Raw genomic sequence first — 20,882 nt, forward strand, 5'->3', positions numbered from 1 at the left:
AGACTCAAGTAATGTGGAACAAAAAAGTCAGAGCTTATAGTTACTGTTATTAAAAAAATCTAACTTATATAGATAGTGAAAAGAACTATACATTGCCAGGAGGAGCAAACCAAACAAAAAAGGTGAAGTGTCAGACAGCATTGCAGTTATGATTGTTAACATTGAACCAATAATTAACTTGCACACAATTTGTTTTTTAAGAAACTGTTTAAGAAATTTGAACTTAAAGATCAAATTATTTAAAAAAATTTTCTTTATGTCAGTTTTTGCTTACTGTTAGAACATTTTATTTAAAAGTTTGCATTTGTTTTTGTTCATTATTTGAATATTGTATTTTACTTACATTATGTTTGATTTGGATCTGAAAATAAGACATTAAAGTTCCAAAAAGCATTTAATCTCAGTAAATAAATTGAACTCCTGAAGAGTGTTTTTATTCTGTTTTACTTAATATAAATCCAAGTATTTTTGAACTGTATTGTAAATTTCATAAAACAGAATGTGTTCCAAAAATAAAAACAAAATTTTATTTATTTTTAAATAAGCTCATTTCAATTCGTAATAGTTTGCAAAGTTGTTATTATAATTTTAAATTTCTCCATTATAAAAATTGCTCTTTTTATCTTAAAATATTAAGATATACAAAAAAAAAGTTTACTTACACAATACTTAAAACAGAATCCTTTAATTTTACTAAATAAATGCAAGTATCCCACTGAGCTGCAGCAGAATGTATGTAAATACTGAAAACAAAAACATTGTGTTAATTTTTAAGTATTTAAACATTTTCATTAATTCTATTACATATAACACAAAATTTTGTTCAATTTTGCTTTCAACAAGAATAAGGTGTTCTTGTTCTTTTTTGCTTTCTTGAAGATAAGTGAGATAACTCAAAAATACATGAAAGCTATGTAATGGTTATTCATATACTCCATTAAAGCATATCTTCATAGTTCTATCTTCTCATATTTTATTGATAAATATAAAATAACAAAATCCAATAAAAATTACATATAATTCCACTTGTATAATAATTTTGGTCAACTTATTGACAAAAACTGTTATGTAAGTGGTAATTAATTGAAAATAATCAAATATTAAATAAAATTCATATTAAACCATGTAGTACAACTGATATAATTGTCATTACATCACAATTATATACTAAATTAATTATTTTAATGTTTAATGTATAATATATTAATGTTTTATAATATAATTAATTTCATTATAAAACTGTGTTACAAATAACATCTATATGTTTGATTAACATAATTTATTTGATTTTACTTTCTATAAAAATAATAATTCAAATTTGATTATTTTTATAAAATTATAAAACATTTTCAAAACTAACAAAATAGAAACAAGAATATGCAACATCAAAAAATAGTAAAAAATTTTTCCTCTCTTCATTCAATTTTGTTCTGTGGCTAACTAAATTATAAATTAAAACAAATATTTCAGTTAAATAAATGCTTTAAATATAATCTTATAAAATTATATTTGAAACTTCAAATAATTAAGATCAGGCTTATGGATTGAGTAAATATTAAATATCAAATTAAAATTACTTTCCATCCTGTGATCCTAACCACATCGTTGGCAAAACTGTAGACATTTTCTCAATTTGATCTTCTCTATTACTCTTCTCAGTTTCATAAAGAGTTCTACCATCTCTCATATTTTTATCATTTTCTATATTTTGATGAGAGGTGCTATCTTCTATACTTCCTATTAAAAAAATTTATTTCCATATATAACTTCTTATTTATTAAAATTATTATTATTTTTAAAATTATAAATAATTTTTAAAAATTGCTAAATTTAAAACACATTTAACACTATGTATTGTGAACTGAGACTAATTATTCAATAATATTTATAATAATTCTGTAAGTTTTAATATCATGCATATTCTAAATAAAAATTTTCAAATGTTTACTTTATAAATAATTAGTAAACATTAAACAACAAACCATTTCACTTTTAAGTGAAGTGATTAAATTATATTAATTATATAATAATAATAATAATAATAATAATAATAACTCTCCCGTGGTCACCACCTGGTCGTGGTGGGAGAGCCCAGTAATTTTACTGATCCATAGGGCAATGCAGGCTGGAGCATAAGCTCCTGGTAGGGACACCCATGCCAGTAAGGTCTATGGGGAGAAATGAAGCTAAGAGTGACCACACCCACATTCTGTGGAGATATTCATCATGGTAATAACTAGATCAAAGTGTGATACCGGCTCGGACGTCGCCCGGGTTAACAAGGTCCGCGTTCGTGGGTTAGGCAGAGGCTCACGTTCGAAAAATAGGTCACAGTCTCCCTTGGTTACCGGTGGCGAAAGCAGCACCGGCCCAAGCATGGCTACTGCAATGCCCTCAACAGATGTGAGGAACCAACCCAGCCTTGGTGTTTCTGTGGCAATGCATCCACAGACCACAAAGGCTGGAAAACCACGCCAACGGATGAAATGGACAGTAGAAATGAACGAGTTTATCATCCGTACTTACTACACCATCACAAAACTCGAAACAAACATGACAGCATACAGACAACAACTACACCATAGATTCACACAACAGTATCCTCACCTCACTGTCACCGAACAAAGGGTTGTTGATCAAAAAAGAACAATTATACACAACAACCTTATTCCACAAACAACACTTGAACTTATCAAACAACAGGTTGCTGATCAAATACATCGACAGACAGAAACATCTAACATTAATGAAGATCATGTAACCTGTCAGGATAATCCAGCAACAAGCATTGATAATAACACACATACAACAATTACCACTAATGATACTACAGACATTTCCTCATCCATCACTGATAACATAGACATGGATTTAGTTAATACACTCTCACATATATTTCAGGAAACACTCACTAAATATACAGGCACAGATCCCACACAACGACCACGAATACCAAAAATCAACACGTCAAAGGAAGTAGGAAAAACACTAAATTACGTAAACACTCACTTACTACCACACTACATTCATTCAATTTCTACACTCGCAGACATTCATACATTAGTTTATGCTGGAGCAGTCACAGTAGTGACACACCATGGGCTGAAAGTACAATCACAGACAAACACACAGAAAACACAATTCTATCACAAGCCTGCCTGGCAGAGAAGAATAGAAATACAAATAAATGACATTAGACAGCAATTAGGCAAGCTGACACAATACGCTAAAAACAACATAACACCCAAATTAAGGAAACAGCTCAAAAACATTTTCAAGAAAATAAAAACACACACAAAACATGAACATCACAACACACGCATTACAGAATACATTGATACACTAAAACAAAAACTTGCTGCCAAAGCACGTAGACTCAAACGATACAAAACATGTACACTACGAAAACAACAAAATAAATTATTTACAAACAATGAAAAACTCTTTTACAGACAAATTAATAACAAAGCAAACACTGATACACAGCACAGTGGCACACCAACAGAAGAAGAACTCACAACATATTGGTCTTCTCTTTGGTCCAGTGCTGTCACGCACAATGCTGATGCAGGCTGGATCGAGGAGGAGAACAGAAACTTGCACAACATACCAACTATGCCCTGTGTTGAAATAAACATACATGATTTCCAATACACTGTTAACAGAACACACAACTGGAAGACACCTGGTGTAGACAACATTCACAATTTCTGGTACAAAAAGTTTACATCACTGCACCAGGAACTAGCTAAACATCTAACACACATCATCATCAATCCACAAGACATGCCAAATTTTCTTACTCAGGGCATCACCTACATGAAACCTAAAAACAACAATACCACAGACCCCACACAATACAGACCAATTACATGTCTTCCAACACTCTACAAATTATTGACATCCTGTATTGCGAACAAAATATACAAACATGTTGAAGAACATGACATTCTAACAGAACAACAAAAAGGTTGTCGTAGAAACCACAAGGGATGCAAAGAACAGTTACTCATAGATTCAGTCATTCTACGGCAAGCACACAGACAACACAGAAACATACACATGGCATATATAGACTACAGAAAAGCATTCGACAGTGTTCCACACAGTTGGCTGCTACATATTCTACACATGTACAAAATACATCCATCACTCATTGCATTCTTTCAAAACACTATGCAGCACTGGAGAACAACACTACATCTCAGGGTTAGTAACACTTCCATACAAACAAACCAAATTTTTATTAGGCGAGGAATTTTTCAAGGAGATTCCTTGAGTCCTCTCTGGTTCTGCTTAGCCCTGAACCCATTATCCAACATGTTAAACAACACGCAATATGGTTACAATATCAGACACGAAAAAACAACACAGTTTACACTGTCACATCTCATGTACATGGATGACATAAAACTTTATGCATCCACACAAAAACAACTTCATCAACTCCTACAAATCACACATTCATACACCAAGGACATACAAATGGAATTTGGCCTAGATAAATGCAAAACACTTCACATAGAAAAAGGAATCCTGAAGAAAGAAAGATTTTGCACTTGGAAATGGAGACATTATTGAATCCATGGAAGAAGGCGAGTTCTACAAGTATTTAGGATTCCAACAGGCCAAACTAACAGAACATACACAAATAAAGCAAAGATTAATTAAAGAATACCAAAAGTAGGTTAAATGCTATTCTCAGAACACAATTAAATGCAAAACACACAGTTAAAGCAATAAACACATATGTCATCCCAGTACTCACATATTCTTTTGGAGTTATACATTGGACTCACACTGATCTTGAGCAACTCCAAAGGAAAACAAGAACAACACTTACTAAGCATAAACAACATCATCCTAAATCTGCCACAGAAAGATTAACCCTTCCACGTAAAGATGGCGGACGTGGCCTGATTGACATAGTTCACCTTCACTACAAACAAATACAGTCACTGCGAGAGTTTTTCTACAAAAAACAAGAAACATCACAATTACATAAAGCAGTAACTCTAGCAGACTCGAATAACACACCATTAAACTTACACTCACATCATATGGACACAACACAACATATAAAAAGCATAGACACCATTAAGCAATCGTGGGCTCGAAAGGCACTCCATGGCAGGCATCCTTATGATCTGGCCCAGGATTTTGTTGACAAAACTGCGTCAAACAGCTGGTTAGCTCGGGATGCCTCTTTGGGGAGACGGAAGGATTCATGATTGCCATACAGGATCAGGTCATAAATACTAAAAACTAGCAGAAAACACATACTCAAAGATGCAACACTCACAAATGACACATGCAGAAAATGTCACATCATGCCAGAAACTATACAACACATCACCTCTGGTTGCAAGCTCTTGGCACAGACAGATTATTTACACAGACATAACCAAGTAGCAAATATAATACACCAAGAGCTTGCAAAGAAACACAAATTAGCAGACATCCACAAACCATACTACAAATACATTCCACAGACAGTATTGGAAAACAACATGCACAAAATGTACTACGGACAGAGCCATAATCACAGATAAAACAATTTACCACAACAGACCAGACATCACACTCATTGACAAACACAATAAAATCACATACATTATAGACATATCCATTCCAAACACTCACAATATACAAAACGCATGCACTGAAAAAATTAGCAAGTACACAGAACTCGCCCAGGAAATAAGGCATCTGTGGAGGATGGATAGGGTGCTTATTGTACCTGTTGTTCTCTCCTCTACAGGTGTCATACCACACACACTACACAAAAGCCTGGCACATTGGAATTGAATAGAAACACATATATCACTCTGCAGAAGGCCACTATATTGAATACATGTCATATTGTGAGAAAATTCCTGAATACAGACACACACACTGATACACTTCTTTAATTTCTGTTTTGGTTACTATGCCTTGACTTTGGTCCGGCATAGTACTTAGCCACCGTGTTAACCGAGTATATCTAACTTAACCCAACATAACAAATAATAATAATAATGTAATAGCTCTCCCGTGGTCACCACCTGGTCGTGGTGGGAGAGCCCAGTAATTTTACTGATCCATAGGGCAATGCAGGCTGGAGCATAAGCTCCTGGTAGGGACACCCATGCCAGTAAGGTCTATGGGGAGAAATGAAGCTAAGAGTGACCACGCCCACATTCTGTGGAGATATTCATCATGGTAATAACTAGATCAAAGTGTGATACCGGCTCGGACGTCGCCCGGGTTAACAAGGTCCGCGTTCGTGGGTTAGGCAGAGGCTCACGTTCGAACAATAGGTCACAGTCTCCCTTGGTTACCGGTGGCGAAAGCAGCACCGGCCCAAGCATGGCTACTGCAATGCCCTCAACAGATGTGAGGAACAAACCCAACCTTGGTGTTTCTGTGGCAATGCATCCACAGACCACAAAGGCTGGAAAACCACGCCAACGGATGAAATGGACAGTAGAAATGAACGAGTTTATCATCCGTACTTATTACACCATCACAAAACTCGAAACAAACATGACAGCATACAGACAACAACTATACCATAGATTCACACAACAGTATCCTCATCTCACTGTCACCGAACAAAGGGTTGTTGATCAAAAAAGAACAATTATACACAACAACCTTATTCCACAAACAACACTTGAACTTATCAAACAACAGGTTGCTGATCAAATACATCAACAGACAGAAACATCTAACATTAATGAAGATCATGTAACCTGTCAGGATAATCCAGCAACAAGCATTGATAATAACACACATACAACAATTACCACTAATGATACTACAGACACTTCCTCATCCATCACTGATAACATAGACTTGGATTTAGTTAATACGCTCTCACTTATATTTCAGGAAACACTCACTAAATATACAGGTACAGATCCCACACAACGACCACGAATACCAAAAATCAACACGTCAAAGGAAGTAGGAAAAACACTAAATTATGTAAACACTCACTTACTACCACACTACATTCATTCAATTTCTACACTCGCAGACATTCATACATTAGTTTATGCTGGGGCAGTCACAGTAGTGACACACCATGGACTGAAAGTACAATCACAGACAAATACACAGAAAACACAATTCTATCACAAGCCTGCCTGGCAGAGAAGAATAGAAACACAAATAAATGACATTAGACAGCAATTAGGCAGGCTAACACAATACACTAAAAACAACATAACACCCAAATTAAGGAAACAGCTCAAAAACATTTTCAAGAAAATAAAAACACACACAAAACATGAACATCACAACACACGCATTACAGAATACATTGATACACTAAAACAAAAACTTGCTGCCAAAGCACGTAGACTCAAACGATACAAAACATGTACACTACGAAAACAACAAAATAAATTATTTACAAACAATGAAAAACTCTTTTACAGACAAATTAATAACAAAGCAAACACTGATACACAGCACAGTGGCACACCAACAGAAGAAGAACTCACAACATATTGGTCTTCTCTTTGGTCCAGTGCTGTCACGCACAATGCTGATGCAGGCTGGATCGAGGAGGAGAACAGAAACTTGCACAACATACCAACTATGCCCTGTGCTGAAATAAACATACATGATTTCCAATACACTGTTAACAGAACACACAACTGGAAGACACCTGGTGTAGACAACATTCACAATTTCTGGTACAAAAAGTTTACATCACTGCACCAGGAACTAGCTAAACATCTAACACACATCATCATCAATCCACAAGACATGCCAAATTTTCTTACTCAGGGCATCACCTACATGAAACCTAAAAACAACAATACCACAGACCCCACACAATACAGACCAATTACATGTCTTCCAACACTCTACAAATTATTGACATCCTGTATTGCAAACAAAATATACAAACATGTTGAAGAACACGACATTCTAACAGAACAACAAAAAGGTTGTCGTAGAAACCACAGGGGATGCAAAGAACAGTTACTCATAGATTCAGTCATTCTACGGCAAGCACACAGACAACACAGAAACATACACATGGCATATATAGACTACAGAAAAGCATTCGACAGTGTTCCACACAGTTGGCTGCTACATATCCTACACATGTACAAAATACATCCATCACTCATTGCATTCTTTCAAAACACTATGCAGCACTGGAGAACAACACTACATCTCAGGGCCCATAACACTTCCATACAAACAAACCAAATTTTTATTAGGCAAGGAATTTTTCAAGGAGATTCCTTGAGTCCTCTCTGGTTCTGCTTAGCCCTGAACCCATTATCCAACATGTTAAACAACACGCAATATGGTTACAATATCAGACACAAAAAAACAACACAGTTTACACTGTCACATCTCATGTACATGGATGACATAAAACTTTATGCATCCACACAAAAACAACTTCATCAACTCCTACAAATCACACATTCATACACCAAGGACATACAAATGGAATTTGGCCTAGATAAATGCAAAACACTTCACATAGAAAAAGGAATCCTGAAGAAAGAAGATTTTGCACTTGGAAATGGAGACATTATTGAATCCATGGAAGAGGGCGAGTTCTACAAGTATTTAGGATTCCAACAGGCCAAACTAACAGAACATACACAAATAAAGCAAAGATTAATTAAAGAATACCAAAGTAGGTTAAATGCTATTCTCAGAACACAATTAAATGCAAAACACACAGTTAAAGCAATAAACACATATGTCATCCCAGTACTCACATATTCTTTTGGAGTTATACATTGGACTCACACAGATCTTGAGCAACTCCAAAGGAAAACAAGAACAACACTTACTAAGCATAAACAACATCATCCTAAATCTGCCACAGAAAGATTAACCCTTCCACGTAAAGATGGCGGACGTGGCCTGATTGACATAGTTAACCTTCACTACAAACAAATACAGTCACTGCGAGAGTTTTTCTACAAAAAACAAGAAACATCACAATTACATAAAGCAGTAACTCTAGCAGACTCGAATAACACACCATTAAACTTACACTCACATCATATGGACACAACACAACATATAAAAAGCATAGACACCATTAAGCAATCGTGGGCTCGAAAGGCACTCCATGGCAGGCATCCTTATGATCTGGCCCAGGATTTTGTTGACAAAACTGCGTCAAACAGCTGGTTAGCTCGGGGATGCCTCTTTGGGGAGACGGAAGGATTCATGATTGCCATACAGGATCAGGTCATAAATACTAAAAACTACAGAAAACACATACTCAAAGATGCAACACTCACAAATGACACATGCAGAAAATGTCACATCATGCCAGAAACTATACAACACATCACCTCTGGTTGCAAGCTCTTGGCACAGACAGATTATTTACACAGACATAACCAAGTAGCAAATATAATACACCAAGAGCTTGCAAAGAAACACAAATTAGCAGACATCCACGAACCATACTACAAATACATTCCACAGACAGTATTGGAAAACAACACGCACAAAATGTACTACGACAGATCCATAATCACAGATAAAACAATTTACCAGAACAGACCAGACATCACACTCATTGACAAACACAATAAAATCACATACATTATAGACATATCCATTCCAAACACTCACAATATACAAAACGCATGCACTGAAAAAAATTAGCAAGTACACAGAACTCGCCCAGGAAATAAGGCATCTGTGGAGGATGGATAGGGTGCTTATTGTACCTGTAGTTCTCTCCTCTACAGGTGTCATACCACACACACTACACAAAAGCCTGGGCACATTAGAATTGAATAGAAACACATACATCACTCTACAGAAGGCCACTATATTGAATACATGTCATATTGTGAGAAAATTCCTGAATACAGACACACACACTGATACACTTCTTTAATTTCTGTTTTGGTTACTATGCCTTGACTTTGGTCCGGCATAGTACTTAGCCACCGGTGTTAACCGAGTATATCTAACTTAACCCAACATAATGTAATAGAATAAATATTTGTTTGTTATTTTAAGGCATTATAAAATTACAATAAAATAAGAGAAGGTAACAGTGCTACTTTACATACACATAACAATATTTAAATAACCAAATGTTTTTCTGTTAAAAAATAGATATATTAAATTGATTTATACACAAAAAATTTTCTCTAGTTTATTAAATTAATAAATTGAATTAAGATATTGCTGTTAAGTACTTGGTTTTATGGTTAACAATTTAAATAATAATAAAGGATTAGTTTTAATTAAAACTGCTAAACTCCTACCCAATATATTTAATGAATTTTATTTATTTATTAAGAGTAGCCAATGGCTTCCATTTTGCTGAATGTAGTTTATTAATTTAGTAAAATAATTAAAAACTAAGTTCACATATCAATATAATTCAAATTACTTTTAAGTGTTATTTAATTATAAATGAAAAGTTTTTAATTTTATAATGAAACAATTAATCAAATATCAAAATACTTTAAGATATAATAAACAACTTAGAAAGAACTACATTTCCTAGAAACACACTAATACAGCAAACCAGTTAAACAAACAACAAAAGTATTTAATATAATGAATGTTTTTGTCTGTATCAATCGGACAAAACTTATCGATCAGAGTGATGTTTGAAATTATTTTAAATTAAAACTGAAAATTTCTTTGGTTTTATAAATTAATTTTTTTTATACTTTTATAGAATTCTTTAATTTTTACAAAAGTAAAAAATTCAATTAATTCTATTCTGATTAAGTATCATCTGTCTTCAGACAAATTTTAATAACCATAAATATCATCTCAGAATTTTAAAGTTATCATATGACTTCATGCTAACAAAATCTTATTAGATTTCAATTATCATTTTTTATATTTTAATTATATCATAAATATAGTTAAAAATGATAATTACAGAATTTAATTGTTCTCTCAAATCTACAATTTGAGAATTCTAATTTCATTATTCATTTTACAGCATGTTTCCAAAATAATGGAACAAATTTTGGAAATGATTCCTCATAAGAAAATAAAGAAAAAATAGGGCATGTAAACAAATGTCCAGAAATGGACAGTTTCCAGACATATGACATACACAGGGTGCGCAGAAAGAATGTTCTGATTTGGAATGACAATAAAAAAAATACAAAGCAAGATAGAGAAAAAAATCTTTCATACACGATAAGTACACAGTATGCCATTGTCATCCATTAGGTTTTGAAGGGTACATCAGTTAAATGGTGACCATCAATGTCGATGCAGTTTTGAAGTCTTTTTCGGAAATTTTGCATTGACCTGTGGACCATGTCCAGCGGAATTGCCTTGATTTCTTGCATAATTGCTGCCTTGAGTTCTTGCAAATTTATTGGTCGGTGTTGGTACACTTTTGATTTGAGATAGCCCCACAGAAAAAAATCACATGGGGTCAAATCTGGCGAATGCAGTGGCCAACCAATATCACCCCATAAAGAGAGAAGATGGCCCAAAAACAACTTTCTGAGAATTCCAAGTGACCTTCTAGAGGTATGCGACGTGGTGCCATCTTGCTGAAACCATACATCTTATGGATCATGATCGTCGAGTAAACTGTTAACTAATGAACGAAGAAAATTTTCAAGCAATTGACAATAGTGCTCTGACGTTACTGTCACTGTAACACCACCCTCTTCAAAGAAATAAGGACCCCACACACCAAAATCACCTAAGGCACACCAAACCGTAACTTTCGGACTATGGAATGGTCGCTGGTGGAGTTCTTGAGGATTACTGTCAGACCAGTACCTAAATTCTGTTTGTTGACCATCCCCAATAAATGAAAATGGGCTTCGTCACTAAAGATCAGTATCGCTGTTGGGGGAATGCTCTGCAGAATATCCTGACACAAAGTTTTACGGATTGCATAGTCCCTATCATTCAACTCCCGAACGACCATTATTTTGTAGGGATACATATGGAGCGAGTTGTGTAAAAGTCTGCGGAGACTTTGATCAGACATGTTTAATGCAGCTGTGTGTTTGCCTGCAGATCGCTTGGGAGACTGCTGTACAGAAGCTCTAGCAACTTCCACATCTTCTGGTCTTGTTATGCTTCTAGGATGGCCAGGACTCTTTCTTTTTAAAGCTGAACCTGTTTGTCTAAAATTTGAAACCCAATGATAAATTGTTGGTGCAGCCGGAACCGAATCATGATGCCCGAGCTGAAAGCATATTCGGAAGGTTTATTTTGCGTTGCGTCATTATCACAGATTCACCGTTTGTAACAAACTCTTCAACAACAAAAGCACAATGCTCTCCGCTCCACGCCATGATGGTAACTACAAATGGCATGCACAAACAGATCAAAAGAGACCACGCCTACTGCTGTACCCCTATTATGAGTGAAGCAATGCTTCTGCCAAATCAGAATGTTCTTTCTGCCACACCCTGTATAACAAATGTTACAGTGTGATGTGATGCTACAATGCAATTGAGGTTACAGTGTTCAAGCATGGCTAGTTACTCATTTTGAGAAAGTGTAGATAATATTTTCATGTATGGGCATGTGAATGGTAATGCCCGAGAAACTGAATATCTGTACGCAAAGGTTTTCCAAACTGGCAGCAACCAAATCACTAAACCTTTTACACAAGCATATTGTCATTTGGCAGAGACCAGAATAGCTGTGGAAAATCATGAAAGATAGCAATGTGTCTGCACACTGAAAGTGAAAGAAGCTACCATACAGTACACAAACAGCACATAAACAAAACATTTGTTTTCTGTAGTTGTCTTGACTGGTTTGGCATAGCACTAGGCACTGAAATATATGCTGTATTTATAGCTATATTTGCATGTAGTTTAACGCCCGTATGTTAATTTTCTGGTCTCTTGCTTATTCAATGAACCATTGTTACAGTTAATATATGCCGTGTAGAAAACACTCCAGCAACAACACAATAATGACAATAAACACACATTAGTTTAATATAAAATATAAAACATGACAATCAAATATAAAATATGACAAAGTCTAGTAATTTACTTATATTCAATAATAAAAGAATTTACTTTAAAACAAAATTGTAAATAATACACTAAGCCTGAAATTATAAATCAATCAAATCTGGCATTTTCATGTAACAAAATTTTTACTTAGCATTGATTAGCACCAGAATTACCGAATTAGAAAGACTATTATAGTGCTTAATATTTAGAATAAATTGTTTTCAGCCTTTCAAACATTTTCTCCCATTGTTCAAATCAAAATCAATTAAATTTTAAAATATATTACCATATTCAGAATTTAAAGATTTTCCACTGACTTTCACAGAAGCTTGTACAAACTGAATTCTTCCAATATTATTTGTTAATGATAAATTCTTCTGTTTAGAGTCTTCAGAGATTATTTCATTGGAATCATGATTTTCCATTTCCTTTCCTAATTTAGAGAATTTTTCATCTACTGGATAATCATCTTCTTTAGTTCCTAAAGTTATACATAATTATATTCACATATGTATGTACATAACATTCCTATACATATATGAATGAACTTATTATAAAAACTAGTCAACTATAATAAAGTACTTTAACTATTTTCACAAAAATTTTTAAAATTAATCTCATTGTTATTACCTGACACACTTGCAATACAGAGAAGGTATGATGAACATACATGAAAAGAACTCAGAATTTCTGCAGGATTATTTGCATCTATAATAGTAACTTTGCTATTGGAATGAGTACTTGTACAAATCCAAACCAGTGAACGTAATAATTCAGGATTTTCTTTCTTCTTACTTTCTTCAATCTAAAAATACATCATAAATGAATATAATAAATAAACTAATTCCAAAGTTCTGTAATAGAAATTATTTAAAATATTTTTATTAATAAAAATAGGCCTCCTGAAATTTGCATTGATTTATTTATTTGTTTACTAATATTTTAAATTTTATATGAATGTTACATTAATTAATGTAAAATAAATCTCTATACTTGAGCTTAAAAAGTTAAGCAAATAAATGAAAATGGTAATGATCTCATTTGTAGTTTCAATTTTGTTAGCAAAATGATGGAAAGTAATATTGTGTGTAAACAAAACAGAACATAACACAATCAAACTATGCATATAATTTTAAACATATATAATTAGTTTAGTCATCAGAAATTCACTTTACAGTAATGAAAAGAACAAGAGTTTATAATTTACTAGCATTATATTATCAAGTTATTAATATATATCTTAATTGTCAATGAAAATGACTAATCGCTTATCAAAAATGGTTTTGAAAAGTTCATTTTTTGTTGGATAGACTATAAACACAAGTTGACAAAAAATTATAGATACAAATTTATGAGTTGTATTAGTGAAACTGTTTGACTTGGTGTGAGATAATTTTTTTTTATTTTGGTAACCATAAAGAGAATGGATTTCATCATTTCTGTATTCTGTTAAACTTTCTTCTATGGCAAAATTGTTACAGTGCAATTAATTATTGAACTTTTTAAATGTAGTGTGTGTCAGTATAACATTGTTTGAATACTCAATGTTTCTTGCTAGACAGTTTTAAATATTGAAATGGTTTCAGGAGCTCAGACATAATGGGACTGCCCATTATGTCCAACTTTCTTCTTCTACAAAAGGAAGAAGAAGAAAGCAAACTATCAGAACCCACAGGTTCCATGACATTATTCAAAAAAAAAAAAAAAAAAAGATTCTACCAAAAATCAAGAATTTCTGTGAGGAAAATTGCAAAAGAAATGGTTATTAATTGAGAAACTTCACATCTGATAGCTAAAAAAAAAAACTGATACTTCAACTGACTTTGAATAGTACAAGCTGGAAAGAGAGCAGCATCTTACAGAAGAGAAGATATATGTACAGCTGGAAAGATTTCAGCTGATCAAACTGGCAAATATTCTTTTCACTGATGAGAGAATTTTTACAATTGAGCTGACCGAGTGTAAGGAGTCAAAGACTGATTGTTATTTTATGTTTTGGGCATTATTTTTAGTTATGGTTATTTTCTGTTCAGGGTCTTTTTTTTTAGAACAGAAACTCCTAAGAAACCCACAAAATGTGCTAAATTCAAAAATAAAAATCTAAATATACTAATTTACATCAGTGACTGATCCTGTGAGACACAGACATGTAAATAGAGCAATACGGAGTTACACTAGTAGACAGATAAAAGATGACATGCCTGTTCAACAGTGTGGGGTAGCTCCCAACAGTGACCTTCATCGAAGCAAATTGTCTGGCATTCTTTGATAAGCGATCAGTTTGCAAGAAATGTATTCTCTGTGTAATTATTTTAGTGGAGATTTGATTGATTATACAAAAAAGAATTTCTTTCATTGACTTCTTTTATTTTTTGGAATATTTGAAATACGAAGGGTGTTCGGAAAGTTCGCGGCCTTGCCTATATGCGGATCTGCAATCAATTTAATTTTTGGCGGGAATTATTTAGACATCTTTGCTAAAGATACAATACCAATTTCCACTTGATTTGTCGTAAAGTTTTGCTACGACCGCTTAGCAGATAGTTAGTGTGCAAGTGCTTTGTCAAAAATGAAGAAGACGGCGACTTGTGCGGTCATAAAATACCTGACGAAAAAAGGGTTGACCCCATCTCAAATCAAAGCTGACATGGATGAAGTTTTGGGAGAGTCTGCTCCTTCGTACACCACTGTGAAAAAATGGACAGCCCTTTTTAAATCTGGCAGAGAGAGTGTGGAAGATGACCCTCGCAGCGGACGGCCGTCAACTGCTGTCACTGAAGAAAATATCGACGAAGTTCACGATTTTGTGTTAGCAGATCGCCGTTTGAAAACGCGTGAGATAGCTGAGACAACAGGCATCTCTGTCGACCGAGTGCACCACATCTTAACCAAAAATTTGGGTATGACGAAGGTCTCAGCAAGGTTGTTGCCGCAATCTGCTGACCGCTGAGCAAAATTGTGTTCGCACTTTGATGTCAAAGGAGTGTTTGGACTTCTACCAGAAAAATCCACAGGATTTCTTGCATTGGTTTGTGACTACTGATGAAATGTGGATCCATTACTACACTCCTGAAACAAAAGAACAGTCGAAGCAGTGGAAACACCACAGTTCGCCACCACCAAAGAAGGCAAAGACAGTTCCATCAGCGGGGAAAGTGATAGCTTCGGTTTTTTGGGATGCTAAAGGCATCATCTTTATTGACTACCTAGAAAGAGGAAAGACCATCAATGCTGTCTACTACTGTAAACTTTTGGAAAAACTGAAGAAAGAAATCGAAGAAAAGAGGCAACACTTGAAGAAAAAGGGTTCCGTTCCACCACAATAATGCACCTGCATATTCCATCAGAATCTCCGAACAAAAGATAAACGAACTTTGCTTCCAATTAGTTCCACATCCACTGTACTCACCTGATTTGGCCCCCAGTGACTTCCACCCTTTTCCAAACGTAAAAAAAATTTTGGCTGGAAAGAGATTCCACTCAAATGACGAAGTCATCTCTGAAGTGAATGAGTATTTTGCACACCTTGACAAATCGACCTATTGTGATGGCATAAAAAAGCTAGAACATCGCTGGAATAAGTGCATTGCTAATAAAGGAAACTATATTGAAAAATAAAAAAAGTTTTAACATTATTTTGTTTGTTGTTCTATTTCAGGCCGCAAACTTTCCGAACAGCCCTCATATATACTTATTACTAATTCTTGTTATAATCTTTGTTGTTTATATATAAATAATGCTGTTCAATCTAATGAATATTGTTGTGGATTTTTACTTATATAAGTGTTATTTTGGATCATTATATTTTGCTTCTATTAAGTCCAGGCCTGGTACTTGATTTGAATCTAAGTTGTGTAACCTTGCCTTTTGTGTCATGCAGTATGTTACACCACAATTACCAAAATGACAGGAAATAATTTCATGGATGTCCAGGATTGTCTGATGTGATATATACATCATCAGGATGTATTATCTATCATAATACAGAAAGGAATTTGCTCATCAGGCAAACCTACTCTTGTTTTCATACCAATCCAAAGCTGAAAGTCAATCAAGATGTATACCAGAGGGACATTATGGAAGCTGTTCTGCCTTGGACTCTGGACCTTATTGGAGATCAAGTTTGGCATTCCAGAAGGATTCAGATACTGCTCAGAAGGCAAGATTGAATTGGTGCAGAGGAAAGTTTCCTGATTTCATAATTGCCAAATGGCTGCCATATGTGACTAATTTAAACTCAATGAATACAGTCTTGAGTCAATTTTTGAGCCCAAGCCTGTGCAAAGTTTCACAAGAATTTGCAATCCACTAAAGCAGGGGTCCCCAACCTTTTTGTACCTAAGAGCACATTCTAGAATACCGGCCGGACGGCGGGCACCATTTATTTTTTCAAGATGAATTTATACTTGGACATAGTTAATAATACATACACATAATGTACAGAAAACATTTGATTCCAAAAATGTATTAAAACATACACAAGACTATTAACAATGATTTTTACAAAACAAGTAATTACTAAACAATGCATACAAAATCTACAAAGTATAAAAATTCTTTATAAAAAATATAAATCTGAAAGTAAATGTGATTTTTGGCATTGCATTTCATTGGCCATTGCTTCGTAATTAGGAGACAATGATGATATTCCTGCTCGTAAGCAATCGTTAAGGTGTTTATCTGTAAGTCGTGATCTGTACTTTGATTTTATGATATTCAGAACGGACCGGTTTATTTCATTTCAGGTATGGGAAATTTGGTTGGTGAAGATTTGGCAAAGGGGAAAAGAGATCGGTCGCATTTCGCTTTGTGCTTTTATCTGTGTTGGACGCCATTTCTACTTTTGAATGGTTAATCATTAAAAACAAAAAAACTTTTACATAGCATTTTATTGAAAACCGAAATATTTTCATTTTTATCGTGGTCGCACAGCGGCGGGCACACGTGAAACGATCGGCGGGCGCTATGGTGCCCGCGGGCATAGGGTTGGGGACCACTGCACTAAAGCATCTTCTTGTAACAGAATTAAACAAATTGATGGTGGATGAATTGTGGTGCATAACAAACTCTTTTCCACATCATTTGGCACTGTGTATCAGGGCCAAGGAAGGACTTTTTGAAAATCAATAGTGTAATTACATTTGTGGACATGTTGCAGGTTACCAGTTTCTTTTAGTGTTAATTACTATTAAATAATAAAAAGTTACAGTCAAACAGCTTTCTTTCATAATTGTCACACTGTATATAATAATAATAATAACAGAAAAAAGCTAAAATAAAATTGAAAAAATTAAATATAAAAAGATTTTAACATGGATAATATCTGTAGTATATTTGATGTTTGAAGAGATATCTGCGCTTGAAGTAGCAACCCAGCTGGTATGGCTTTTGGCAGAAATGAGTCATGCAAGATGTAGAATAAACAAACATAACCTGCAGCAGTGTATAACTTGCATTTGCTTTCAAACTAACTTTAAAACACAGATAACCTATAAGTTATTTTCAGAAAATTATAGTAATTGATATTGCTATCATAAATACACAAAAGAATATAAATAATTTTTTAAATCATTCTATAAACTTTTTATATTATCATAATAATTTCATTTAATCCAAATTCTTGCTGTAATTAATTGGACTATTATTATGCTATAATTAATAATTATAAACTAAGTAATTTGATACTAGAGGTAAACATTAGATACCATCTCTTATCTAAATTAATAATTATAATAATTTATTAAATAATTTAGAACATTCTGGAAGAAAAGAATTAACCTAGAGTGGGACTTGAACCTGCAACCTCCAATTATCATGGAGTGCACTTGCCAGTTATGCCATCTGGACCTTGAGCAAGTCTTGACTTCCAGATGTATTTAAATTTACAATTTCATTTACAATGAAACATCTGACCAATCTTTGTATAATATCAATAATAGTCTAAGCTGGAACTTCACAATATATGAAGATACTAAACACACTTTTCCATCAACTAAATTTAATCAAAACAAACATTTTCAGCCTAATAGATAGAGATTCTCTATTTAAATTTCATTATGTAGCCTAACAAAGGCCAAAAACATTTGTTTTGGTTAAATTTAGTTGCCGGAAAAGTGTATAAGGTGGGTTTAGTGTCTTCACATACTTTTTATAATATTGCAAAAAAAAAAAACTAAATAACATAAAATGACAATATATATGCCGCATCACGAATTAACGGCAAGTCATGTGACATACGCCTAAAGGCGTATAACTGCATGGAAAGGGTTAATCCTTTAACTCAACCACAGAAGTCCCCATTTTTTATTAAAGTTTTTCTTGAAACCAATGTAACTGTAGTTGTGTAAAATGATTAATGGATAGTTTAATAAATTTAACATGGATTTTTATCAAATCAATATACAAATGCAGTCCTATATTTCTACTTAAATGTAAATACAATCAATGATAATATAGTGATAAAATTTTTTCATGATGTTATAACACTATATTATTGTATTAAACTTCTGTGTGAAGGGTAATAATAAAAAAAAAGAGGTAATACATATTTTCTATAAAGCATATTCGTCAAAGTAAAAAGTACTTTCTGCACCATTCCTATCCTTAGCTTTTTTTATAAATAAATGACTGCAGTATCTCTGCTTAATATTCTTTTTTTGATGCAATAAATTTAATTATTATTAATTACAGAAAATTCAAGTAAAAAACATTTAAATTTTATTATATTGTTAACATATTTAACAGAATATATTAAGATCATTTTAAATTAATACAACTCATTTCAAAAAGATTTACATTCAAAAAAGAGTTGGTTCAGTTTTAAGTATGATGCAGTACAATGCAGTAACCACTCACTGTTATATTCAACTTATATATTAAGTTTTTAGTTAAAAGGGATCTGTAAGAATCTATTATAAATTTTTTCATAACTTTATCAATAATTTAAAATTAATTTTTTATCTAACAGTAATGTTCAAAATAACCACTCAGTCGGTTTGACGAAAAACACAAATTTTATATTTACAGTAAATGTACAAAATAATCCAAATTAGAGTTACAATTAATTGTGCACAAACAATGATCCAACGACAACCGACTATTCCCGTACAAATTCGTCGAAAGAACTCCTTACGAACAAACAGACTTGTAATTAACAAAACCTCCGAGTCAGGAACAAGTTCATACACAAACACGTAACTTCCCACGAGAGAGTTAGTTAGCACCTCGATAACGACGATCTCCCTTGATCCGATCCGATCCGATCACCTCCGATACGATCACACCCCCAGCCGATCGCGATACGAACTTAAATAGTCGACGGCGTTCGAACCCTGCTCCAATCAAATTTGAATGTTCCCGCAACGGCCGCCAACGGTCACTTCCCGCCGGCCAATCGTCCGATGGTTGACGATTCGAAACTTAACGGTTCTTCCCACGGAAGTTCCTAACGGTCGTTTCCAACGGCCGATCCTAACGACTTTTCCGTTATGACAATTCGTTATAACAAACAGGTGGGAATCGCGCGTCTTGGCGATTCCATACCTTACACTAACCATAAAAAAAAATAAAAAATACAGTATGTGCCAAAACATACTGTACAGTACATTTCAGTACAGCATCTCAAATGCACATTTGCATTTGTTGATGGGGCATAGCTCCGGCCACATGTATTCCCAGTAGTGAAAATAAAATTGTGTTGTGCAGTTGTTGTTGGAAATAAATTTCTTGATAGAGGAAAAAGTATTCATAGTTGAGTATTATTTCCACTTAGACAGAAGTGATCATAAACAGGGACCAAGTTTGAAAAAGGTGACAGAACAATTTGAAGAGACAATAAGACTGCACCAAGTAACATGGTTATGCTGTCTGTTACATAATTTTGCCATTCTGGTAGTGTACTGTGTAAACAGAAGTGATACTGAC

At 33.9% G+C, this 20,882-nt stretch overlaps 1 protein-coding gene across 6 annotated transcripts in view; it reads right to left on the reverse strand.

Moving 5' to 3' along the window:
- The window catches only part of LOC136985830 (C-Jun-amino-terminal kinase-interacting protein 4-like), a 150,216-nt gene that overhangs the window by 17,922 nt on the left and 111,412 nt on the right, over positions 1–20,882 (reverse strand). For all 6 annotated transcript variants that reach the window (XM_067283198.1, XM_067283197.1, XM_067283195.1 and 3 more), the window contains 4 exons: positions 13,590–13,764; positions 13,246–13,440; positions 1,578–1,737; positions 663–743 (listed from right to left, as the gene is read on the reverse strand). In XM_067283198.1, coding sequence (XP_067139299.1) covers positions 663–743; positions 1,578–1,737; positions 13,246–13,440; positions 13,590–13,764 — 611 coding nt within the window. The remainder of the gene's footprint in view (positions 1–662; positions 744–1,577; positions 1,738–13,245; positions 13,441–13,589; positions 13,765–20,882) is intronic.

This window comes from Centruroides vittatus, unplaced genomic scaffold, assembly GCF_030686945.1.
Source record: "Centruroides vittatus isolate TY-2023 unplaced genomic scaffold, ASM3068694v2 contig_979, whole genome shotgun sequence".
NCBI lineage: Eukaryota > Metazoa > Arthropoda > Arachnida > Scorpiones > Buthidae > Centruroides > Centruroides vittatus.